Below are 24,048 nucleotides of genomic sequence, written 5' to 3'. Positions count from 1 at the left end.
GCTCACTGAAACCAAGAGACATTTTACTGAACTGTACATGTTTGGGAAACGTCTAAATATGTTTAGATTGGCCAAGCTTTTGTACAAATTGGAGAGTAAATCAATGAAAAAGTATTCTAAAATTTTGTTCAATTCATGTGTCATCAAGACCCAAAATTTGCGAGTATAAATACAATTGGAAGGATGCTTTAACGGCAAATATTTAGGGAAAAAATGTAAGTATAAATACGATTGGAAGAATGCTTTAACGGCAAATATTTAGGGAAAAAATGTAAGTATGAATACAATTGGAAGAATGCTTTAACGGCAAATATTTAGGGAAAAAAGGTAAGTATAAATACGATTGGAAGAATGCTTCAACGGCAAATATTTAAGGAAAAAAAGGTAAGTATAAATACGATTGGAAGAATGCTTCAACGACAAATATTTAGGGTAGAATCCATTATTTTTATATCTGTTGACCTTATTTATTTTGAAATTGATACATTTGTTTTACTAATCTGACCACCACCATATTAAGTATTATACAAACTACTATTGACAAATGTCATGAAATAATTAAGAAAAAAGAGAAAATAAGAGGGACAATGATAATAATTATTAAGAACAGAACCGGAAGACATGTATCAGAGTCAGGCTGTAACAGTAGTTGATGAAGACCATTTTTTGTACAATATTTCACAGAATACATTATTTTCGATCCAACCGATATACCTTTGTTGCTGTGGTGTATTTGAGTTATTATTGCTACAGTTCAGATTTGAAGGTGTGTTATTCTCATTATCTGGGGAATGGTACACGTTATTTGAATCGGAATTCAATAACTGGCTCCTGGAACATAATAGATAAACGGCGTAACATAAATAAGACACAGGTCGATTGTAGTAAATAATAAAATGTCAAAGCTCTGTCAGTCAAAACGTCGAATACAAAGAAACATGAAATAGGAAACAAATGAGAAACGTAATGAACTTAATATAAAGATGATGAAATAAAAGTAAAATGATAGTTTTGTAGAAAATATAAAGTTGAACTTGACATACAAAACTGCTTTTCAAGTAAATAAAAATTAGAAATCTAAGTAACCTTTTAAAATTATTGTTTAATCACATGTTTCGGCTATATAACGCCATTATCAAGTGATTGGAAAATAAATCATAAATAAATTATAAATGGGTAATTGAATTTCTAATTTTTATTTATATTTAAGAGTAGCCATAAAGAAAAAAGACTACATTTCAAGCTTTGTATATACGATGAGTGAATAAGATAATGTGAATGTCATAACGTACAAGAGAGAGAGGAAAATGACGAAGGAGAGACATGAGGCAGAATAAAACAATCAAAACTGATTGAATTCTGCATGACTTCATTCATACGATATACGTTTGTTTACAATACACATAGCAGGTGAAGAAATACAATAGTGAGGTCCACATTATAATGGCAGTGGAGAAAGATAGGATAACAGTGTTGCCGATTCTCTGCTATGCCACTGCCTTCTAAAGAAGATAACTGATACCGGTATATCTGATGTAATATCAACTGTTCATTCTTGTTTGAAATAATCAATCATATTTTAATTGTCAAGAACATATATTTTTAAATGATTAAAATATAATAAATTTTCAAAATCATAAATCGTAGACATAATACTAGAATAAGAGAACGTTACAACCAAGAAGTACCATGAATGAATACAGCATTTGGGCAAAGATTACTAGGATATTTAAGGCCTACAATATCTAATAGGATACCATTAGAAATCAAAGGAGAGGAACATTTCAATAGCTTCAAAAGAAATATTATAGTTGACCAAGCGAAAATGGGTCTCTCAAGGCCACTGCAATGTTGCCACTGGTGGCCACCACTCACTCGACCAGTGACTATATTTATTGACTCGATACATTGACTATATTTCTACACCCTGAACATCACTCTTTCCTTCTCATACCTTCCCTCTTCCTCTTTTCCGTCACTACCTGTCACAAATTATTTTGAGCATGTCAGGCTCAAAAGTTCTATTGTGTCATTCTTTGAAGTTAGAACAATAACATCCCCCGTTACCTCCCTCCTCCCATCATCCGCTATATTCTTCAACATCATGAAATGAAGGAAAGAATATTGTTATGTATAATGTATAACTCTTTCTTGAGTCATGACATCAAGAAATCCAATTTTATAATGATGATTAGATTTTTCTTTATAAATGCAACTATTTATAAACTGAGCTATTACTTCATAAAGGTTACTTGAAGACTTTTATAATAATCAATTGGAAGTGGAGTGATGTAATTTTATTTATTTTAGTCAATATTCTTGTAGTGCTCACTTCACTCTGCATTTTTCAATTTGCATGAATTCTCATTTGATTCCCATCACACATCATCCAGGCTTTGGACAGAGAAGACAAACAAAACTCCACACAATAACAATACTTCACTATCACACCCTCTCTCACACACACATTCACTTTCTCTCTTACTAGCCACCCTTAGTACAAAGTGGCAACAGTGTTGGTAGAGACGGGTGGTGGTGTCAAGAGCAAGCTTTGACCTTGAGGGACCCATTTTCGTTTGGCCAACTATAGACATTGGTTATTCAGTATTGGGATACAAAGTAGTGAGGAACTAATAGTAAGTGGGATTTAGATTTTAGGAGTATTCTTTTTAAATAAGGTAATTTATAGGTAGAAAATAGTACATCGGTTTAGTATCTTTGTACTAGGTGATGCTTAGGGTAATAGATAGTCTTAGATTTTTTTATTATCTGTTGTAGCATAAATTTATATTAATTTGATGATAATCTCGACACATATATTATAAAATAGTGAGGTATCATTTTGAATACCTTGAATATTGTTATAACTTATTATTGTTAAAATTGAGATTGAATATTTTGTCAATATAATCATATTTCTACATTGTTCAAAAACGGTCTAGCAAGCTGGAAACGGATAGCGCTATCTGCATTGTCGAATGACAGACAAGGATAGCAACACCGATGTTAATCAAATACTGCCATTATAACGTGGACCTCACTATAGGAGGATGAATGCGCGTAAAAACCTAGCAGGAGATTGTTATTGGGTTACAGGCGGAACAAATGGTGGTAGAGTGAGTGAGGTGGCTGTAATGAGAGTGAAAGTGACCTGACAGTGTTGGACCAGAGCACTGGAGCGGAACACACAACAAACAGAAAGAAAGGAATTATCCGTATTCTGGTCTCTTTCTCATCTCATCTCAACACACTGATGAATCATCTTGGATTGCACAAATACAATCAAGCTGTAGACCATAAATGAATAAATTATCTGATTTTCCCATTGATTTGGAAGAGATTGGAATAATAATAAATAATTTAATTGATGGAAAATAATCACTTTTCAATACTTAAATTCTTTATTGATTGATTCATACAATGAGTACATCTACAAAATGGTAAGGAGAGAAAAAATAATGTAACCTTGTGCTATTCCTCTCCCAAATTTAGATAAGGTTACATATAGTCCGAAATAGGTCAAGGCCCGGTTTCACGAAAGCCGGTTAAATTTTAACCGTGATTTATTTCAGGAGAACCAATCAGAGAAGGCCTTTTTTATACCGGCTTTTGTGCAACCGGCACTAAATCTTGTAGTTGTTCACTTCACAAAATTTTCAGTCCTCAATTATTTTCACAAAGTAGATTTTTAAATTTAGATGTTTCAAAACCAAACATATAAGAAATATTTCACATTATTATCACTAAAATAGGGAATATCACACATTAAAGGAATAATTTTGCATGACCAAAAAACAATTACATTATAACTCGACAAATCAAACTTATCAAAATCTTCAAGCACAAAATAAAATCACTAAACATTTCAACGAAATCGAATTTAGTTTTCTCATTTACCATATTAATATTATTTATCTAGCAGTTTTTCTATAGTACTACATTCCAAAATAATCCATCATTGTGTTTAAATTAGAAGCAAAACAGCAATTTTCCATCATACTCTTAAATTTCGCTTTCCATTACGAACTGTTTGTTAAAGATCACTTTTCAATACTTGAATTACGGCATAGCAGTCTGATTCTTATGATTAAGGCTTAACTCACACTTACGCGACTCAAGTCAAGAAGAGACTGCGACTCTAGTCTCTTTTCGACGCAGCATGTGTTTCTAAATGGTGACACTCAGACCAGTCGATTCTAGTCTCCGCGACCTCACGACTGTGAGACTGAGTCGAGCGTCGACTCGACATGTTGGTCGAGCCTCGACTTGAGTTGCATAGTAACAAGCTTTTTTAATGAAAGAGAGGTTATGTTTTATGAAAGTGATGATTTATCATTTTAGATGAGACAATAATAAGAATTAGATAAGAAAAAACTCATCATAAAATTTGTTACATGCGCAGAAGTGACGAATAGGATCTTAGATTTTTTTATTATCTGTTGTAGCATAAATTTATATTAATTTGATGATAATCTCGACACATATATTATAAAATAGTGAGGTATCATTTTGAATACCTTGAATATTGTTATAACTTATTATTGTTAAAATTGAGATTGAATATTTTGTCAATATAATCATATTTCTACATTGTTCAAAAACGGTCTAGCAAGCTGGAAACGGATAGCGCTATCTGCATTGTCGAATGACAGACAAGGATAGCAACACCGATGTTAATCAAATTCTGCCATTATAACGTGGACCTCACTATAGGAGGATGAATGCGCGTAAAAACCTAGCAGGAGATTTGTTATTGGGTTACAGGCGGAACAAATGGTGGTAGAGTGAGTGAGGTGGCTGTAATGAGAGTGAAAGTGACCTGACAGTGTTGGACCAGAGCACTGGAGCGGAACACACAACAAACAGAAAGAAAGGAATTATCCGTATTCTGGTCTCTTTCTCATCTCATCTCAACACACTGATGAATCATCTTGGATTGCACAAATACAATCAAGCTGTAGACCATAAATGAATAAATTATCTGATTTTCCCATTGATTTTGGAAGAGATTGGAATAATAATAAATAATTTAATTGATGGAAAATAATCACTTTTCAATACTTAAATTCTTTATTGATTGATTCATACAATAAGTACATCTACAAAATGGTAAGGAGAGAAAAAATAATGTAACCTTGTGCTATTCCTCTCCCAAATTTAGATAAGGTTACACATAGTCCGAAATAGGTCAAGGCCCGGTTTCACGAAAGCCGGTTAAATTTTAACCGTGATTTATTTCAGGAGAACCAATCAGAGAAGGCCTTTTTTATACCGGCTTTTGTGCAACCGGCACTAAATCTTGTAGTTGTTCACTTCACAAAATTTTCAGTCCTCAATTATTTTCACAAAGTAGATTTTTAAATTTAGATGTTTCAAAACCAAACATATAAGAAATATTTCACATTATTATCACTAAAATAGGGAATATCACACATTAAAGGAATAATTTTGCATGACCAAAAAACAATTACATTATAACTCGACAAATCAAACTTATCAAAATCTTCAAGCACAAAATAAAATCACTAAACATTTCAACGAAATCGAATTTAGTTTTCTCATTTACCATAATAATATCATTTATCTAGAAGTTTTTCTATAGTACTACATTCCAAAATAATCCATCATTGTGTTTAAATTAGAAGCAAAACAGCAATTTTCCATCATACTCTTCAATTTTGCTTTTCATTATGAACTGCTTGTTAATGATCAATTTTCAATACTTGAATTACAACATAGCAGTCTGATTTTTATGGTTAAGGCTCAACTCACACTTACGCGACTCAAGTCAAGAAGAGACTGCGACTCTAGTCTCTTTTCGACGCAGCATGTGTTTCTAAATGGTGACACTCAGACCAGTCGATTCTAGTCTCCGCGACCTCACGACTGTGAGACTGAGTCGAGCGTCGACTCGACATGTTGGTCGAGCCTCGACTTGAGTTGCATAGTAACAAGCATTTTTATTGAAAGAGAGGCTATGTTTTATGAAAGTGATGATTTATCATTTTAGATGAGACAATAATAAGAATTAGATAAGAAAAATTCATCTTAAAATTTGTTACATGCGCAGAAGTGACGAATAGGATCTCATATTTTTAATAATGTGAGGTTAGAAATGAGAAGCATGGAACTGAAGTAGTGACAATGAGCAAAACATTCGTAAGGTCGAAAGACTGGAGTATCCTCGACTGGAGTCGTACGATTTGAGTCGAGGTAGGCTCATCTCACACTCACGCGACTCAGGTCGAAAAGAGACTTGACTCTAGTCGAGTGTGTTTTCAAATGGTGACAGTCGCGGAGACTAGAATCGATTGGTCTGAGTGTCACCATTTGGAAACACATGCTCTCGACTAGAGTCGAGTCTCTTCTCGACCTGAGTCGCATGAGTGTGAGTTGAGCCTGAGTGTGATTTTTTATTTGAGTGTGTGTTTTTAGTGATTTTACTTCTACTCACATTTGTGGAGCGCTTTCGAACTCAGAGAGTATTGAAAAAGGACTCAGCGTCAGAAAGCGTTTGAATAAATGACTTCATTCATTCAAAATGTCGTCTTCATCTACAATTATACATTGTTTGTCTTGAATGAAGAGATTGGAACTAAATAATCCTAGATTGCACTGTGATTACCTGTTAGGCCTAACCCACTGCGACGTTTTAGTGTTGTGGTTGACGTAGAAGAGGCGGCCGGCGGAGGTCCGCCGCTCCTCCCAGCCCTCAGGCAGGTCTCCCGGACAGGACAGGCCTCCGAGCGGGTCAACCACCGCGTTGTGGCCTCCGCTGCCGCCTCCACAGCCTCCACCTCCACCACCGCCGCCTCCGCCGTCGCGAGACAGCAGCGACACCACTATCTGCCCCTTCACCGGGTCCGCATCATCAAGGCTCGCCTTGCCCAGGTCCAGGCGTTGGTCTGTGAAAACCCAGACACAAAGAAAATTTAGTTATTTGAGAATATTGTTGTTTTTTTACTGTTGTTGTTTCACAATCATATTTATATAATTTTCAATTAAATTTCAATTATTATTATATCCACAAATAAATAAATATTTGGTCTGCGAACCAAATCGAATTACCGAACTCCATAATACAATTCTTAAGGTCTCTTCACATTACGCTAAGTTGCGCTGAAATACGTCTTCGAAAGACGTAGCCGTCCTTCACCCAGCATTGAAAGCTACGCTACTCTGATGTGAACGGGATATGAACGTTGATGTGGCTTTCAAAGTTGGGAGATAGGACGGCTACGTTTTCAGCGTAATGTGAAGAGACCTAAACAAAACAACAGAACCCGAGATGAATGTTTAGTGATGGAGGAAAGCTAACATAAGATTGCGTATTGAGAAAAGTGTGTTCCACGTGAAATATATACAAATAGAGAGACATATACAAGTGAGAGAGGTTATTTATCTGTAGAATAATATCCTATTGATGGATGTGTGAATAATTCGATAAAGCTTTAGAAATAATGCTGTTATAAAAGATATTAAAATTGAATTTAGGACCAATTGACAAGGACAATAACGATGAATAATTATTGTTACAAGAATTATTATAATTTTGTGACAGCCTATTTTGATTCAAAACAATCGGTATTAAAGATTAATCGTCGATAATACAGCGTTTAAAAGTAGAAGTTATTTGAGACACTCAATTTTGAGACATACATTAAAACGTTCTATAATAACGATCTGTCATCAGATAACATTACCTTCCTAAACGTAGCATTAGATTCGATTTCAAATAATTTACTCTTCATGATCAGATAATAAATCTGCTGACGCAATTACACACATAATTATTTTTTATTGGCTTGTTATTAATTCAAGAAGAAAATAATACTAACATCCAGTGTCCTTGAGCCGTTGTATTGTGTTGGGCATAATTCGAACACAACCAAGAAATCCGCCGCCCTGTTGTTTATGAATCTTTTTATGATTCCAAACACTAATTGTGATACCATCTCCCTTTCCAATGTATCTAGAACAAACGGACACAATTAATCTTACGATAGAAACAACAAATTACGATTCCAGGGCTCATAGAATAGGAAAACAGATCAATAAAATAAGGAAACCGTCATAAAATGGATCATTAAGATCAAGGAAAGATTAAGGCTGTGCAAAGGCTAAAAATAAACTCTCTACTCGTGATATTTTTCAAAGTTTTTCGATTTGTATATCATCAAGCTATCAAAATGAAAAAGTTTTATCAGCAAAACATTCGATAATTACTTTTTGAGATATGAGCGCCTGAAGTTTGAATTTTTGGGACAGAACATTTAAAATTCGGTAAGAGATAAATCCATGAGATTTAGAGGATGGATTCTTCATGATATTGTTGATCTAGTAAAACAAAAATTTTCTGAAAATATCAATTTTTGAAAAAGTTATTCAATTTACCAAAAATAATAACTCAACTAAAAGTTATTTTTGGTTATCTGGAAAATTGATATTTTTAAAAATTAAACTATCTTGAAAATTGATATTTTCAGAAAATTTTTGTTTTACTAGATCAACAATGCCATGAAGAATCCATCCTCTAAATCTCATGGATTTATCTTAGACTCCCTACTTGAAAAAGGGCCGTATTACTCAGGATTGAAGTTTTATAATTGTATTCCAGAGGATATTAGGTTGTGTGGTGGTTATAAAGTGTTTCTATCTAAGATAACCAGGACATTGGTAGAGGCATGTCGCATGTCCCTATACAATAGAGGAGTGCTGCAACGCATTCTCAGGATCCCGATCCTGAACTTGACATGTTGCATGCCACTTGAGCCTGGCTCAAAAAAGTGTGGCTTTACGCAACTAAATTGTAAAAAAATATATCTCTTATCGAATTTAAAATGTTCTGTCCCAGAAATTTAATCTTCAGGCGCTCATATTATCTCAAAAAGTAATTTTCGAAAAAAAAATGTTTTTCTGAGAAAACTTTTTTATTTTGATAGCTTGATGATATACAAATCGAAAAATTTTGAAAAATATCACGAGTAGAAGGTTTATTTTTAGCCTTCGCACAGCCTTAATACTGTAGGCTATATTAATAAAGTTGATCATTGTGATGTGTCTTAACAAATGCTGTTATAAATCAGAACTATATCATTGCGATGACTCCTAATGACGAATGCTGTAATAAAAACTGTACCTAATAAATCAATCCCAATTGGCTTTAGGGCCAAGCCACATAAAGCGTGTTTTCAAGCGTTTTTAGACGAGCCGGGGCAGGGTAGGAAGCTCTCCGATTGGCTGATTGGGTTGGCGTTCGGGAATCAGCTGACATCAACCAATCCGAGAGCTTCCTCTCCGGCCGACTCATCTAAAAACGCTTCGTATGGGTTGACCCTTAGTTATTATGCATAATATTTATTTATTTATTTTAAACATTAATACATGCAATATCATTTTATTGTAATTATTGCAATATTTTCTTGTCAAAGAACTGCAAAGATACCTCGTCTTATACATGTTTTTGTTCTCCAGAGTAGCTTTAAAACCATTAGAAGCATCTTGATTGTTCTGGCCTACTCCTTTCCAACAAATAATGTTGTAATTGTCATGTCCTGAAGCTAGCTACACGAAAAAAAATTATCTATAGCAAACATGTTAATATTTCACCTTTCATGATGTTACAAAATTTCCAGTTATGTCCATTATACAATTGAGATAATGTTTTATTAGATAATGTATGATATGATAGTCATTCATATACATAATTTCATTCGGATTTGAATTCAGATAGGCTTCTATGTATATTATGTACATGATTCCAATAATATACAGTAGTTAATCCATTTCAATGAAATTAAAAAAAATTGAGATTGTTACTTGAAACAAAGTTTGTTGTCTACAAAAAAGTGAATTTGACACGAATACTAAAAAATGAAGAACTATCAAAGAAAATATACTGTCAATAGTATCATGGAGAAAAGATAGCATAAGAAGATATCCCATGGTATAGGGCGTTTATGTTCAAAGTTTCAATGTTAACTGAAGCCGATAGTCCTAGTAGTTGTTTTTCGTGAAGCTATGTGACGCTGGTAGTCTCTACTACTGTGGCGTTCTCACACTCTCACCCGTCCAAAACAGTAAAGATAGCCAATAGTCTGTTTGCGTTCACAAAAAAATCAGCTCAACATTTATTTATTTATTTTTGTTACAATTACAAATCATATGAATATGATCGGGATAGAACAACAGGCATAGACCAAAACTATTCTGTTCCCAAATTTTGATAAATAATAAAATGTCCGTAAAAATAGAACACACACGACCTATACCATGGGATATCTTCTGTTGCTATCCTTTCTCTAACGTTTAACCTACTCTACTGAGAGTGTAAGAACGGCACAAGATGAGAGACTACCAGCGTCACATAGCTTCACGAAAAACAACTACTAGGATTATCGGCTTCAGTTAACATTGAAACTTCGAACATAAACGAACTACACCAAGGAATATCTTCTTATGCTATTTTTTCTCTATTGTATCACCTTAAATGATACAGTATCACCACAAAATGTTACTGTATCACTACACATTATATAGTATCAACACAAAATGTTACTGTATCACTACACATGATACAGTATCAATACAAAATGATACAGTATCAACACAATATGATACAGTATCAACACAAAATGTTACTGTATCACCACACATGACACAGTATAAACACAAAATGTTACTGTATAACAACACATGATACAGTATAAACACAAAATGTTACTGTATAACAACACATGATACAGTATCTAGGCAATATGATACAGTATCCACACAAAATGATACAGTATCAACACAATATGATACAGTATCAACACAAAATGTTACATTATCACCACACATGATACAGTATAAACACAAAATGTTACTGTATAACAACACATGATACAGTATCTACACAATATGATACAGTATCCACATATGTTATAGTATCACCACACATGATACAGTATAAACACAAAATGTTACTGTATAACAACACATGATACAGTATCCACATATGTTACAGTATCAATACAATATGATACCGTATCACCACACATGACACAGTATCAACACAAAATGTTACTGTATAACAACACATGATACAGTATCAACACAATATGATACAGTATCATCTCAGGATAACATGTTCCAACTACTTACAAATCATAGTGTTGATTCCACTTTGGATCCAAGGTAGCTTTGCAAGTGTCAGTACTGTGACATTGGCCGGATCCATCCACGCTGATCTTAGCAAATGGGTCCGGAAGTCCTGTAAAAATCAACAAATAAATTGTCAACTTCAAACTTCAAGATTCTTAAAAATTAATAAATTACATCAACAAAGCCTAACCTAACCAAACTAAGCCTAAGCTAACCTACTGTAATGCCGCATCTACATATTGGCCCAACGAAGGCCAATGTCGGCCAGCGCCAATGTGTGGATGGGTGGTTGGCCTTTAGGTGCGTACAGATATACGCGCCGCGAACATGAGCAATTCACTTTTGATCGCCAAGCTTTTTATATCTGTATCTTACCGTTTCTGTAAAAATACAGATATAGTCAGCTGATTCGATCAGATCAGCTGACTATATCTGTATTTTTACAGAAACGGTAAGATACAGATATAAAAAGCTTAGCGATTAAAAGTGAATTTGTCATGTTCGCGGCGCGTAAATCTGTACGCACCTTTAGATAGATAGATATATTACGTCTGGTTGGCCTCAACAGCGTCAGACAAGTCAAAGTGTTAACAAAAAGCGAGACACCATTAATGTTTCATGGGATGTATATCTAGTATATAATTAATATTTGTCTTTGACTTTATTACAGTACCTAGTCAAAATAGTCCTTTAGACTATAAAAGCACTCTTCCTTTAGAAATAATTTCAAACTTCGTTTAAACTCCTTTATTGGGTACTGGTTAAATTGCAGGCTAGGCCAGCTTACTGGGCCAGCGATTGAACCAAGTGTGGACTAGACATAAAGAAAAAACTAGACTAACTTTAACAAGTCCAACATAACTTAGTCAAGTGTAGCATAACCTAACCTAAACTAACCAAGCCTAGCACTCTGAGCCTAAACTAACCTAGTCTAAACTGATCAAGATGTTTATGACCATAGTCATCTTGATCATAATCATTTTGAGATGATTATCAACATTATTATTAATATTATCATATCCATGATGATCTATGATAATTCAAAAGTAAATTACTCGAAGAGCATAAATAAATTGAATTGAAATGATTTTCATAAAAATTGTTCCAAGGAGAATAATAATATAATAACTAAATTAGAATTAATAATATTTTCAATTCATGAACAATATTATAATTCAGTAATTTATCAACTTATTAACGATATCACACTACAAATACAAGAAGAACAATATATTAAACTCATTCATAATATGGTCTGTGCAAGAATAAGACGCTATTCACCCAATTTAAACAATGAAATCAAAGAACTCCCACACATGTAATGCGGAGCATAAATAAAGACAGACAGCAAAATTGTTATAAATGATTGCGAAGAAGACAAGCTGTTAGAATGTAAATGAGCCGAGATGTTTCAATTCAATGTGCCTTCTTCAATGGGAATTCAGAAGGAATGGACTGATTTTTTTTTTAAATAATCCAGTGTCGTGGAACTTCTTCATGAAAATATCAATGTGACATTTTCCACTTCTTTAGTCTTTATTTTAAATATTTATAATTATTGTTTTCAATATTTGTATTTTATAGATATCCTATACTATTAAACGAGCAACTTCTGTTTATATATGTTTGTATTTCACTAGATCTCGAAAACGGCTCTAACGATTCTCACGAAATTTAGAACATAGTAGGTTTATAATATAAAGATTCGATTGCACTAGGTCTCATCCTTGAGAAATTTCGCTGAAGGACATTGAAAGGATAATTATTATTCATCCTTGGAAAAACAGCTGATAATAATTATTTCGTCGTATGTTGGTGATGGAAGTGAGTGATCGAGTTCATGTGTGTGGGACTGTGTCAAAATTATGACTCAGCTGTTGAACTTTTGTAATCATTCAATCAGGTACTTAGTGCCGGTTGCAAAAAATCCGGGTTATTTTTAATCCTGATTAATTCCATCTTTTTGAAATGGTCTTCTCTGATTTGGTTCACGTGAAGTTGATCAGGATTAAAATTTAACCGGCTTTTGTGCAATTGGGCCTTTGTGAGGGAAATTTTTGCATTCCTCTGGGAATTAATCTCAATTTACTGTGATTAGATAGAACATTTCTGTATGAATGTTATTATAATTTCTTCTTTCGTTATAAATTTTCTATGCTTTTGTACTCCAGAGCGAAGCTCGACCCCCGATATTCATTCTATTAGTTTCCATCTTTAGAAACATACCAACATGAAAATAATATGAATAATAGTTGAAATTACAAATTATTATGGTGCAATAGTTCAAAGCTGTGAAGGTGACAAAATTTGAAGTATCAAAGTAGATTCCTACATATTAGCATCGTGACCGGTACAGTGAGAATATTATTCCCATACGTTCTAATGCTACTATTCATACTTGCTCTGCCGGGCTGAGTAGAAATAGTCCCAATAGAAATCATAATTATATTTTCACACTGTATGGTTCACAATCTCTGATAAGATACTGATATGTGGGAACCCACGTTTATCAGCCTTCTTCAAATGGATGAAGAAAATTGAAATAATTATAATAGACATATTATTACCCTTCTTATAACTTTTTTATATAAACAGTATCTTATACAGTAAACAGTAACTTGTTTATATAAAAAGTGAATAGAGGGTACTATAGTGAGGTCCACGTTATAATGGCAGTGTTAGATTAGCAATCCTTGTCTATCATTCAACAAAGCGGATAGCGCTATCTCTTTCTCGCGTTGCTCTGTTGCCAGATCGGCTTTTAACAATGTAGAATTCATAATTAATTAATAAATTATTTCATCCTAATTATGAAATTATTGAAAAATATAGTTTCTTGCTTAATAAAATATAATTGACTATTTTAAACGAGAATGAACAGTTAATATTACTTCAATAAACTTAAAAAATAAATTTTCTTGGCAAATAAAATGTAACTAACTCATCATTTTAAACAAGAATGAACAATTGGTAATTGAGTGGAATATTCCTAATTAATTTATCAATTTAAGCCATCTAAATTCAAAATTTATAGTTTTAATGTTTATTTTGGACCAAAATTTTATAAAAATTGTACACGTGAAATTCTAACCTTATCTTGGACTTTGTCCCCTATAAATTTGGAAGAAAAATAGCACAATGACTACCTTATTATTTTATCTTTCAATGTTATTTCATTAGTGTCATTTGCATTGTAAATAAATAAATAAATTCATATTACATCAGATATACCGGTATCAGCTACCGTCTATAGAAGGCATTGACAAGACAGAGGATCGGCAACGTTGTTCTCCTATCTTTCTCCAATGCCATTATAACGTGGACCTCACTATAGTAATTTCTATGATGTTTAAACAACTCAAGTAGTCATATCAAAATACATAATTAGAAAATAGATAAATAATTAGAAAATTGATATGATTTTTTTTTGAGATTGTAAATGATGAACCTCAAGTTAAATCTTCAATAGATACAAGTTATAAAAATGTCTAGTGTTCAAATCATAGAGAAACGATAGCATAGGTAGATATCCCATGGTATAGGGCGTTTATGTCGCAACTTCTACTGTTATCTTAAGCCGATAGTTCACATAGTACTTTCCCAAGCAGCTGTGTGACGCTGGTAGTCTCTCAAATTGTGCCGTTCATACACTCTCACCCCAACAAAACAGTAAAAATTGACAATAATCGGCTTGAGATGACAGTAAAAGTTGCGACATAACCGCCCTATACCATGGGATATCTACTCACGCTATTGTTTCTCTATGGTTCAAATACAGTAAGGGCTGGTTTCCGAGCTCGGGATTTAGCTAAGTCCTAGACTTTAAACAGCTGGAGTCAGAAAATTGGTTTTCCAAAACGGGGCGTAGTCGCAGTCATTGTCATAGTCACGTTTGAATTAAATTTCGAAAAACTAGAAAATTGAACACAAAATAGAATAAAGAGAAGATAGTGTTTCAGCTATTTTGAATTATTTAGGAATGTCTGATTTCGTCAAGGAAAAACGTTTCCAATCATAGAAATGAGAAAATAAAAACTATGACTACTGTTATAAAAGCTGCGACTACGCCCCGTTTTGGAAAACCAATTTTCTGACTCCAGCTGTTTAAAGTCTAGGACTTAGCTAAATCCCGAGCTCGGAAACCGGCCCTATGACTACAACAATCGGTATTCAAGATTAATTGTCGATAATACAGCGTTTAAAAGTACAAGTTATTTGAGACTTATTCTAGACTTTCTAGGACTTAGCTAAATCCCGAGCTCGGAAACCGGCCCTAAATGTCTACAAATTTCACTCAAGTTTTTCTCGACAAATCTGCTTGTTGATTATTGATAACCATCATCTCTAGTCAAATCTATTACAAGTAATTAGTAATCTATTACTGTTGTCCTCGATACGAAATCCCACACCAACAATATATCCAGACTTCAAGTGAATATAGTGGAATTTAATTACATCATACACACTAATTTGGAACAGGATGGATCATTGCCTACAATGTACAGTATCATTTCAATATGATACAAATAATTCAAGTCACGCTTTCTCACAATGATATCTCAACCTGGTAGCATTCAATTTCAACGCTCCAAATAGATAAGACCGTGTTCGGTCTCTAACAAAGTCCAAAGAAATCCCAATTCAACAAGCGACCAGAAATATAGCTACTACAATATCAAGATTTATATGTAACAATGTAAATTGACATTCACTATTATTATTGGATACCAATCAGCGATAAAAAACCAAACAATGCAGCTGGGTGTCGTTGTTTTCATTGACATTGCATTAAATCAGGCATCCAACGCCGTATTGCGACCTTGAATTATCAATTTGTTGCATTTTTAATTTGAAGATATGTCCAGTCATTGAAAAACGCCATAAAACAATTGAGAAGCAGTTTTGTTGAATTTGGAGATGATAATGAATCGAATATGAGACAGTCTTGTCAAGACAATATATTTTTTCCTTTGTGTAATGATATACCGAAATGAAATGAATATAGAGCTTGCAGATAGAATAAGATGATAGTGTATATTATTTTATCTTCTCATTTTTTTCTATAATTAGTAGCCTTAGGCAGAAGTAGCATAATACTTTTATAAGAATATATTTAAAACCACATAACTAGCATATAATAAAAATGTCTAAGAACTTGAAACTATCTTTAAATTCCATTAGGCATTATTGAAAGATATGAAGATAATTATCACTTCATAGATACTGCTATCTCATGGGTAGGCTACTATCTTTATAACGAAAATCAAAATAAAAGGCATTAGGCATTATTGAAAGTTATGAAGAGAATAAATAATTTATTGTCAAAAACATAGAAATGTCATAACAACATCATCAGCTTACAGTTAAAACACATTTTATTTTCATTATTTTAATCTATTTCATTTTCAAATTCAATTGCCTAGCACCCTCAAGTCAAAAAACATGAACATTTACACAAATAACTTTCAAAATTGAATTTAGAAAAACTCATCTACCTTATTATAAACATTTACGAACGAGCAAATTCTTTAACACCCGTTTAAAACTCAAGTGTTAAAAAATTGACGAAGTCCATGTAAATATTTTATGACCAATAAAATTATATTCTACTCTGTTATATTCTTTTTAAATAAATAAAAATAACGAGGGAAGCTCGGTGACCCGATATTTGTATCTTAATTATAGAAATGTATCATTTGATCATTGAAAAATACATTTTCTTGACGAAAAAAAATATAATTGATTATTTTCATAAGGAATGAACAGTTAATAAACAGTCAAAGTCAATTACTCTTATCTCATTAGCCTTATCAATATTATCACTTGATAGATATACTGCTATCTCTTGGGTAGGCTAATATCTTCATAAAGAAAATCCGAATTAAATGTTGTCAATTACCCCAAAGACTTCTGCTACTGCAAATATTGACAACTGAGAGAACAGCTAGAAGAAAATTCGATAAGAGCTACTATCAAAAATTAGCATTAGCATTTGAATTAATGCAATATCTGATCTATTTCCATCTGCACTATCTTTGTAAATGAGTAACATATAAATTATTTTGATTTATGATGAGGCTACGTAGCTATATACCATTCTAGTAATTTTTCATCCTTTAGGAATATTTTGTAATAGTTATTTTTGTAATTGATTGCATTGAATTGAATATGATAAATTTTCAAGCTTTTTGATTCATGAAATTCAATGAAAAAAAAAAAGATTATTTCAAATTTGTGAGTATCCTATGTTTTTCATTTGTGGATAAACCAGTGCGCTTCAATCAGAAGTTCAAACCAGGGTTTAGAAAAACAATATTAGTTCAATAGCCTAAATCAATTTTGTTTTCTTTCAAAAACGGTTTCAACAGATTACAGCTTAAGGAACGTGTCATATCAAGGATATCTAGGCCTAATCCACTTCCGATAGTTTACTTGTTACATCACCTAATAGATTTCATGGAATAATAATTTATCAACGATTGTTTCAAGAAACTTCCAACTTTAAATTCAACAAAAAGTCTGAAAATGATCAAAGTTTTCTTGATTACTCAACTGTTCTTGAATTGTATTCTTCTAGGGCATTAACCCTAGATTTTTCAAAAATATATCTTAGAATATAATATATTATTTTGAAGGAGATGAAAATTTGAACTCTTCAATTCATTTGAGATGTATACTATGAACCCAATACAAACATTATATATGATTATGAATGTATCTCATTCATTTTAACCTTGATTAGAGTATAATTCACAAGGAATTATTTCGAGAATTTGATTTGCACAATGATGTTTTGTATTATGATTATAAAATATTTAAAATTTATAAAGTATCTTCTTTTGAAAGCTGTGTCCCAAACATCTTTAAGCAACAACGCTGAATAACTCATCAGTACAAGAAATATTACAACTAAATATTTAAGCGCCCATTCCTTATCCTATAATAAAAAACATTAATAGAACTGATAGATTGTCAACTTACGAAAGTATTCTTTTCTAACCAGGTTCCGAGCACATAATACTGAAACAAAAAAACGTAAAAAAATAATGAGCGAGCAGCAAAAAATAATAATTTGTGAAAATAAAATGATGTGCGAAGTATACAACACGAGAATACAAACAAGCAAAAAAGCATAATTACAGCGATAAGCAAAAGTGATAAAAGATTTGAAGGCTGTGGTTAAGTAATACATTTAGAGCTGATGATCAATACTGAAAGTCTTCGAATAATAATCGCCTATGATTACAAGAAATGCTTTTAGGCCCATATTTACAAGTAGTTCTGTGAACAGTGGACCTCTCGCAGTTTTCTCATCCACGAGTATCTGATGTCACCTGTTTGAAATGTTAACAAACTCAGTTCACGTTTGAATTTGTATTCCATATGATATAATTCATCCAGTTCCGTGAAAATCTTTTCATCTGATGAAAATTATTTTTTACAATCAAAAATATTATAATTTCTTCAGCATTATTTAGTTCATTTGATTATTTTTGATCACCTATTAAATTAGTTTTTTACAAATGTGAGAATATTGATACTGATGGGCACGCATAATAATACCATGACTGCAAAACAAAATATTGAAACCAAATACCTTTAAGATGTATACCTCTTCAAGGTCTTTGATTGAAAGACCTTATAGAAATAGACACAGCTTCTCCAGATATCTGTGTAATTCACTTCAGCTGATTGATTATCTAATTCAGCTGATTGATTATGAATAATTCTATAGTCTGATTCATCCTATCTTCAGAGTAGATGATATATATAGTGATATCGGAGTATGGAGGAATTCCTTTTCTTTTCATATTATCCTTGAAATGCAAAATTTCAAAAAAACCTTGTGTATACATCGACGCGCAGTTGAAAAAGGAATATTCCTGCCAAATCTCATCGAATTCTACCAACGCGTTTGGCCGTAATCGTGTTACATACAGACAGACAAAAGAAAATCCGAGTTAAAACATAGACCTCACTACGTTCGGTCATTAATTTATTCCATACAAACATAGAAATGCTCACAGACAAATTCCAGTAAGAGCCTTAATCACATATCTAATAGCATAACAATACAAAGGAAAACAAAAGAAATATATTAATTACTAGCCGTCAGGCTCGCTTCGCTCGCCGTATCCGTCTAGCCAGGGGGCTCCGCCCATTGGACCCCCGACTGGATCGTCTAAGAATGAGATCAGCAGGCTCGCTTCACTCGCCTGCATTTTTCATTTGTGCATTTTTATCATATTATGTTAGGACGATCCAGTCGGGGGTCCAGACTAAACATCTGGCTAAACGGATATGACGAGCGAAGCGAGCCTGACGGCTAGTAATATAATATTCCCAGGAATAGCTCTGATTGAAGTAGCAGTGCCCAATCAATTTTTCCGCGATAAATGCATTTCAATCTTCAACTTGGTGCCAACCTAACAAAATTATTAATTTAGTTACCAGTTAACAACTGTTTCGAAGAGGTACTCTCTCTAGATTATAGTTCTATATTAACATATGGTATGGACATTTTTCAATTATAATTAAGAGAATAAGAAGAAGAATATACATGCTAAAAGACGAACTTTACACCCTTAAAAACCACCCTTAGAGTTAAAATATCGCCAAAAGATTTCTTAGTGCGCCTCTAAAGGGCCAACTGAACATACCTACCAAATTTGAACGTTTTTGGTCCGGTAGATTTTTAGTTCTGCGAGTGAGTGAATCAGTCAGTCAGTGAGTGAGTGCCATTTCGCTTTTATATAATAGACTAGCCGTCAGGCTCGCTTCGCTCGCCATATCCGTCTAGCCAGGGGGCTCCGCCCCCTGGACCCCCGACTGGGTCGTCCGAGAATGAGATCAGCATTTTTCATTTGAGCATTTTTATCATATTATGTTAGGACGATCCAGTCGGGGGTCCAGACTAAACGGATATGGCGAGCGAAGCGAGCCTGACAGCTAGTAATATAATATTCCCAGGATTGAAGTAGCAGTGCCCAATCAATTTTTCCGCGATAAATGCATTTAAATCTTCAACTTGGTGCCAACCTAACAAAGTCAACTCAACTTAATGCCAACCTGACATTAAGTTAAATTATTAATTCAGTTGCCAGTTAACAAATGTTTCGAAGAGGTACTCTATCTAGATTATAGTTCTATAGTAACATATGATATGGAAATTTCAATTATGATTAAGAGATTGGGAGAAGAAGAATATACATGCTTAAAGATGAACTTTAAACACCTTAAAAACAACCCTTAGAGTTAAAATATCGCCAAAAGATTTCTTAGTGCGCCTCTAAAGGGCCAACTGAACATACCTACCAAATTTGAACGTTTTTGGTCCGGTAGATTTTTAGTTATGTGAGTGAGTGAGTGAGTGAGTGAGTGAGTGAGTCAGTCAGTGAGTGAGTGAGTGCCATTTCGCTTTTATATAATATATATATATATATTATATATATATATATTATATATATATATATATATATAGTATCTGCATATAATATGAATATAATACTATTTATATTGTGTATATGTACAGAGTGACATTTCAGCACACTTATGTGTTAGAAGCAGGAAGAGTTGCATCAACACAATAAACAGGATGCACAGTGATCACCACAGGAGAGGAAGTCAATGGCCCAACGTTGCAATCCCCAACCTTCATCGACTTGAAGAAGTGCGTATCAGTTTCAAATCCACCTCTCTAATTACTTACAGTCTATGCTGTGGGGACTTGAGAGTGGTTAGCCGATCAACTATATACATGCTATAGTGAGGTCCACGTTACAATGACAGTGGAGAAAGATAGGATAACAACGTTGCCGATCCTCACTGTCTTGTCAATAAGGACTAAGGACTAAGGACTATATGCTCCGTTTTCATGACTTTGTCAATACATGTATAAATTGTGAACGACAGTGAAAACATTTGATTTGAATGCATTCTATAGACGGTAGCTGATACATGCTTATTAATGTAATATTAATTGTTAATTCTCGTTTAAAATAATAAATTATATTTAATTAAGCAAGGACTTATATTTTTCAAAAATTCATAATTTATTTTCATAATTAAGATGGAATATTTTGCTAATCGATTATTATTAATTCACATTGTTAAAAGCCGATCTGGCAACAGAGCAAAGAAATTGATTGAGTACTTTATTTATGTAGATTACAATATATACAGGCTTATACACTTATAGACAATAGCTTACAATACAGCAAAATTATAGATGAATTTACAAATATAAATTAAGAAAATAATTATTGAGCCGTATATGATATGAAGAAAAGCAATTTGTAATAACTATAGATAAAATAGATAATATTGTTATGCATCTACATAAATTGGCGGAGCTTTGGACATATCAATGTCCATTCTTCGGAAAGAATATTAGAAGTATCCTTCCCACTAACTCTCTACCAAGCGAGAGAGAGATAGCGCTATCCGCTTTGTTGAATGATAGACAAGGATAGCAATACCATTGCTAATCAAACACTGCCATTATAACGTGCACCCCACTATACATGCTATAGCACTATAACGGCAGTGGAGAAAGATAGGAGAACAACGTTACCGATTCTCTGCCTTGCCACTGTCTTCTATAGAGGATATCTGATACCAGTATTTTTTTCTGAGGGTGATGCCCACATGAGCTCTAGGCTTGTGCGTGGGTAATGAGGCGGATGATAATGAATGGATCTACAGTTTTAGGTGGGTTCTAAACCACCGGGAAGCGATTTTACAACTCATGAATCATATTCAGAGGAGTCGGCTCAAGCGGTCACCCTTACAACGGGAGTAGCACGGGCATGATTCTTAACTTATGTAAGCGATAGCTTATCAGCGCGACCACTGAGTCAAACCGAACCCTTCTATATATCTGATGTAATTTCAAGTGAACATTTTTGTTTAAAATAATCAATTACTGTATATTTTATTCGCCAAGAAACTATATTCTTCAATGATCAAATAATAAATTTTCATAGTTGAAATAAAATATTTGTTAATTATATTTCTACATTGTTAAAAAACGATCTGGAAACTTTGAGGAACTAGAAAAGGATAGCGCTATATCTGCTTTGCTGAATGATAGACAAGGATAGCAACACCAATGTTCATCAAATACTGCCACTATAACGTGGACATTATAATGTAGGCTATAGTGAGGTCCACGTTATAATGGCAGTGTTTGATTAGCAATGGTATTGCTATCCTTGTCTATCATTCAACAAAGCATATAACGCTATCCTTTTCTAGCTCCTCATTGTTTCCAGACTTTTTTTAACAATGTATAAATATAGGCTAGTTGATTAACAAAATATTTCATTTCAATCATCAAAATTTATTATTTGATCATTGAAGAATATAATTTCTTGAAGAATAAAATATAATTTATTGTTTTAAACAAAAATGAACACTTGAAATTACATCAGATATATGGAAGGGAGCGGTTTGACTCAGTGGTCACGCTATCTCTTTATCGCTTTGCTCTGTTGCCAGATCTTCTTTTAGTAATGTAGAATTAATAATTAATTAACAAAATATTTCATCTAAATTAAGTAAATTCATTATAAAATTATTGAAAATACAATTTTATTGCTTAATAAAATATAATTGATTATTTTAAACGAGAATGAACAGTTAATATTATATTAATAAACCTGAATCAGCTACCACCTATAGAAGACATTGAGAAGACAGAGGTTCGGCAACGTTGTTCTGCTATCTTTCTCCACTGTCATTATAACGTGGACCTCACTATAGTATAGATCAGTTACAATATGCGGGCTGAGATATTCGAGAGAGAGAGATTGATTGATTGCTTTATTAGTACTTATTGGATACTGAGAGAGAGAGAGAGATTAGATTTCTTTATTTATGTATGTTACAAGAGAGAGAGAGAGTGAGCGTGAACAAATATAGTTGAAATCGATCGTTTACGAGTTCAACAGTTCATAAAGAGTATGTTACCGGTACTTCAAGTCTGTGCATCACATTTTTGAAAACCTCTTACAGGTGACATTTTTTCGTTTTGGATACTAGGCCTATTAAGTTACAAATATGGCCTTTTTCACACTTACCGATTCCTCGACTATTTTCAATTCTTATAGATTTCAGTAGGTCAAGTTTTCAGATTGTCAAGTTCTTAATAAGACCCTTGAAGCCCGAGTTGCCTGCTAATTATCATTAATTTTATTCATTATATTTTTAAATTTTGTTTCATGAGTTTGTGTTTATAGAATCATTTGTTTGTTTTGGTAGAATATAAACCAAGTAGCAATGTACCGGTCTAGAATATTCCTACGGTAGCTTGTTACTCAATCCTATAATTTAAAAAGTGGCACATCCATAGTACATGGAGATTCATGGTTGACTCCATTCCAGTGCACACAATGGCTCTCTCCCACTCTCTCCATCACTACTCGCTCTCTCTCTCTCTCTCTCTCTCTCTTCCCTCCAGACTGCAGCAGGAAATAGCGATTCGGAAAGGAAAAGTATTGTATTAGCCGAAGAAAATCACTTGACACTCCTAACTGCATTGCTTTCTATTGCAGCTAACTGAAGATGGACTGTAACTTTGAAGACTTCAGCTCTTAATTATTATTGGAAGAAAATCCAAATTGAATGCTGTAAATCACCCCGAAGACTTTTGCTACTGCAAATATTGACAACAGGGTAAACAGCTAGATGGAAATTCGATGAGCGCTACTATTCAAAAATTATTTTTCGCCCCACTTGGATGTAATGAGCTGGTTTTCGTGCGTCATATGGAGGCCGAAAATGATTGTTTTCTGACCAGGCCGGTAAAAGTTTTACGGCCCTAGGGCTGTAAAATAACCTTGAAGTCAGCTGATTCTGATTTGATGTGAACGTGTTTACAAAATGGTTTATGAAACGGAATCA

At 33.4% G+C, this 24,048-nt stretch overlaps 1 protein-coding gene across 1 annotated transcript in view; it reads right to left on the bottom strand.

Annotated features, from left to right (window-relative positions):
• The window catches only part of LOC111064465 (E3 ubiquitin-protein ligase SMURF2), a 55,141-nt gene that overhangs the window by 24,047 nt on the left and 7,046 nt on the right, over positions 1-24,048 (bottom strand). Inside the window, exons 2-6 of the mRNA XM_039433806.1 lie at positions 18,127-18,165; positions 11,146-11,254; positions 7,839-7,972; positions 6,626-6,905; positions 715-831 (exon numbers count right to left, since the gene is read on the bottom strand). Coding sequence (XP_039289740.1) covers positions 715-831; positions 6,626-6,905; positions 7,839-7,972; positions 11,146-11,254; positions 18,127-18,165 — 679 coding nt within the window. The remainder of the gene's footprint in view (positions 1-714; positions 832-6,625; positions 6,906-7,838; positions 7,973-11,145; positions 11,255-18,126; positions 18,166-24,048) is intronic.

The sequence above is a fragment of the Nilaparvata lugens genome, chromosome 8, assembly GCF_014356525.2.
Source record: "Nilaparvata lugens isolate BPH chromosome 8, ASM1435652v1, whole genome shotgun sequence".
Lineage (NCBI taxonomy): Eukaryota > Metazoa > Arthropoda > Insecta > Hemiptera > Delphacidae > Nilaparvata > Nilaparvata lugens.
This window is presented reverse-complemented; position numbering and strand designations above follow the sequence as displayed.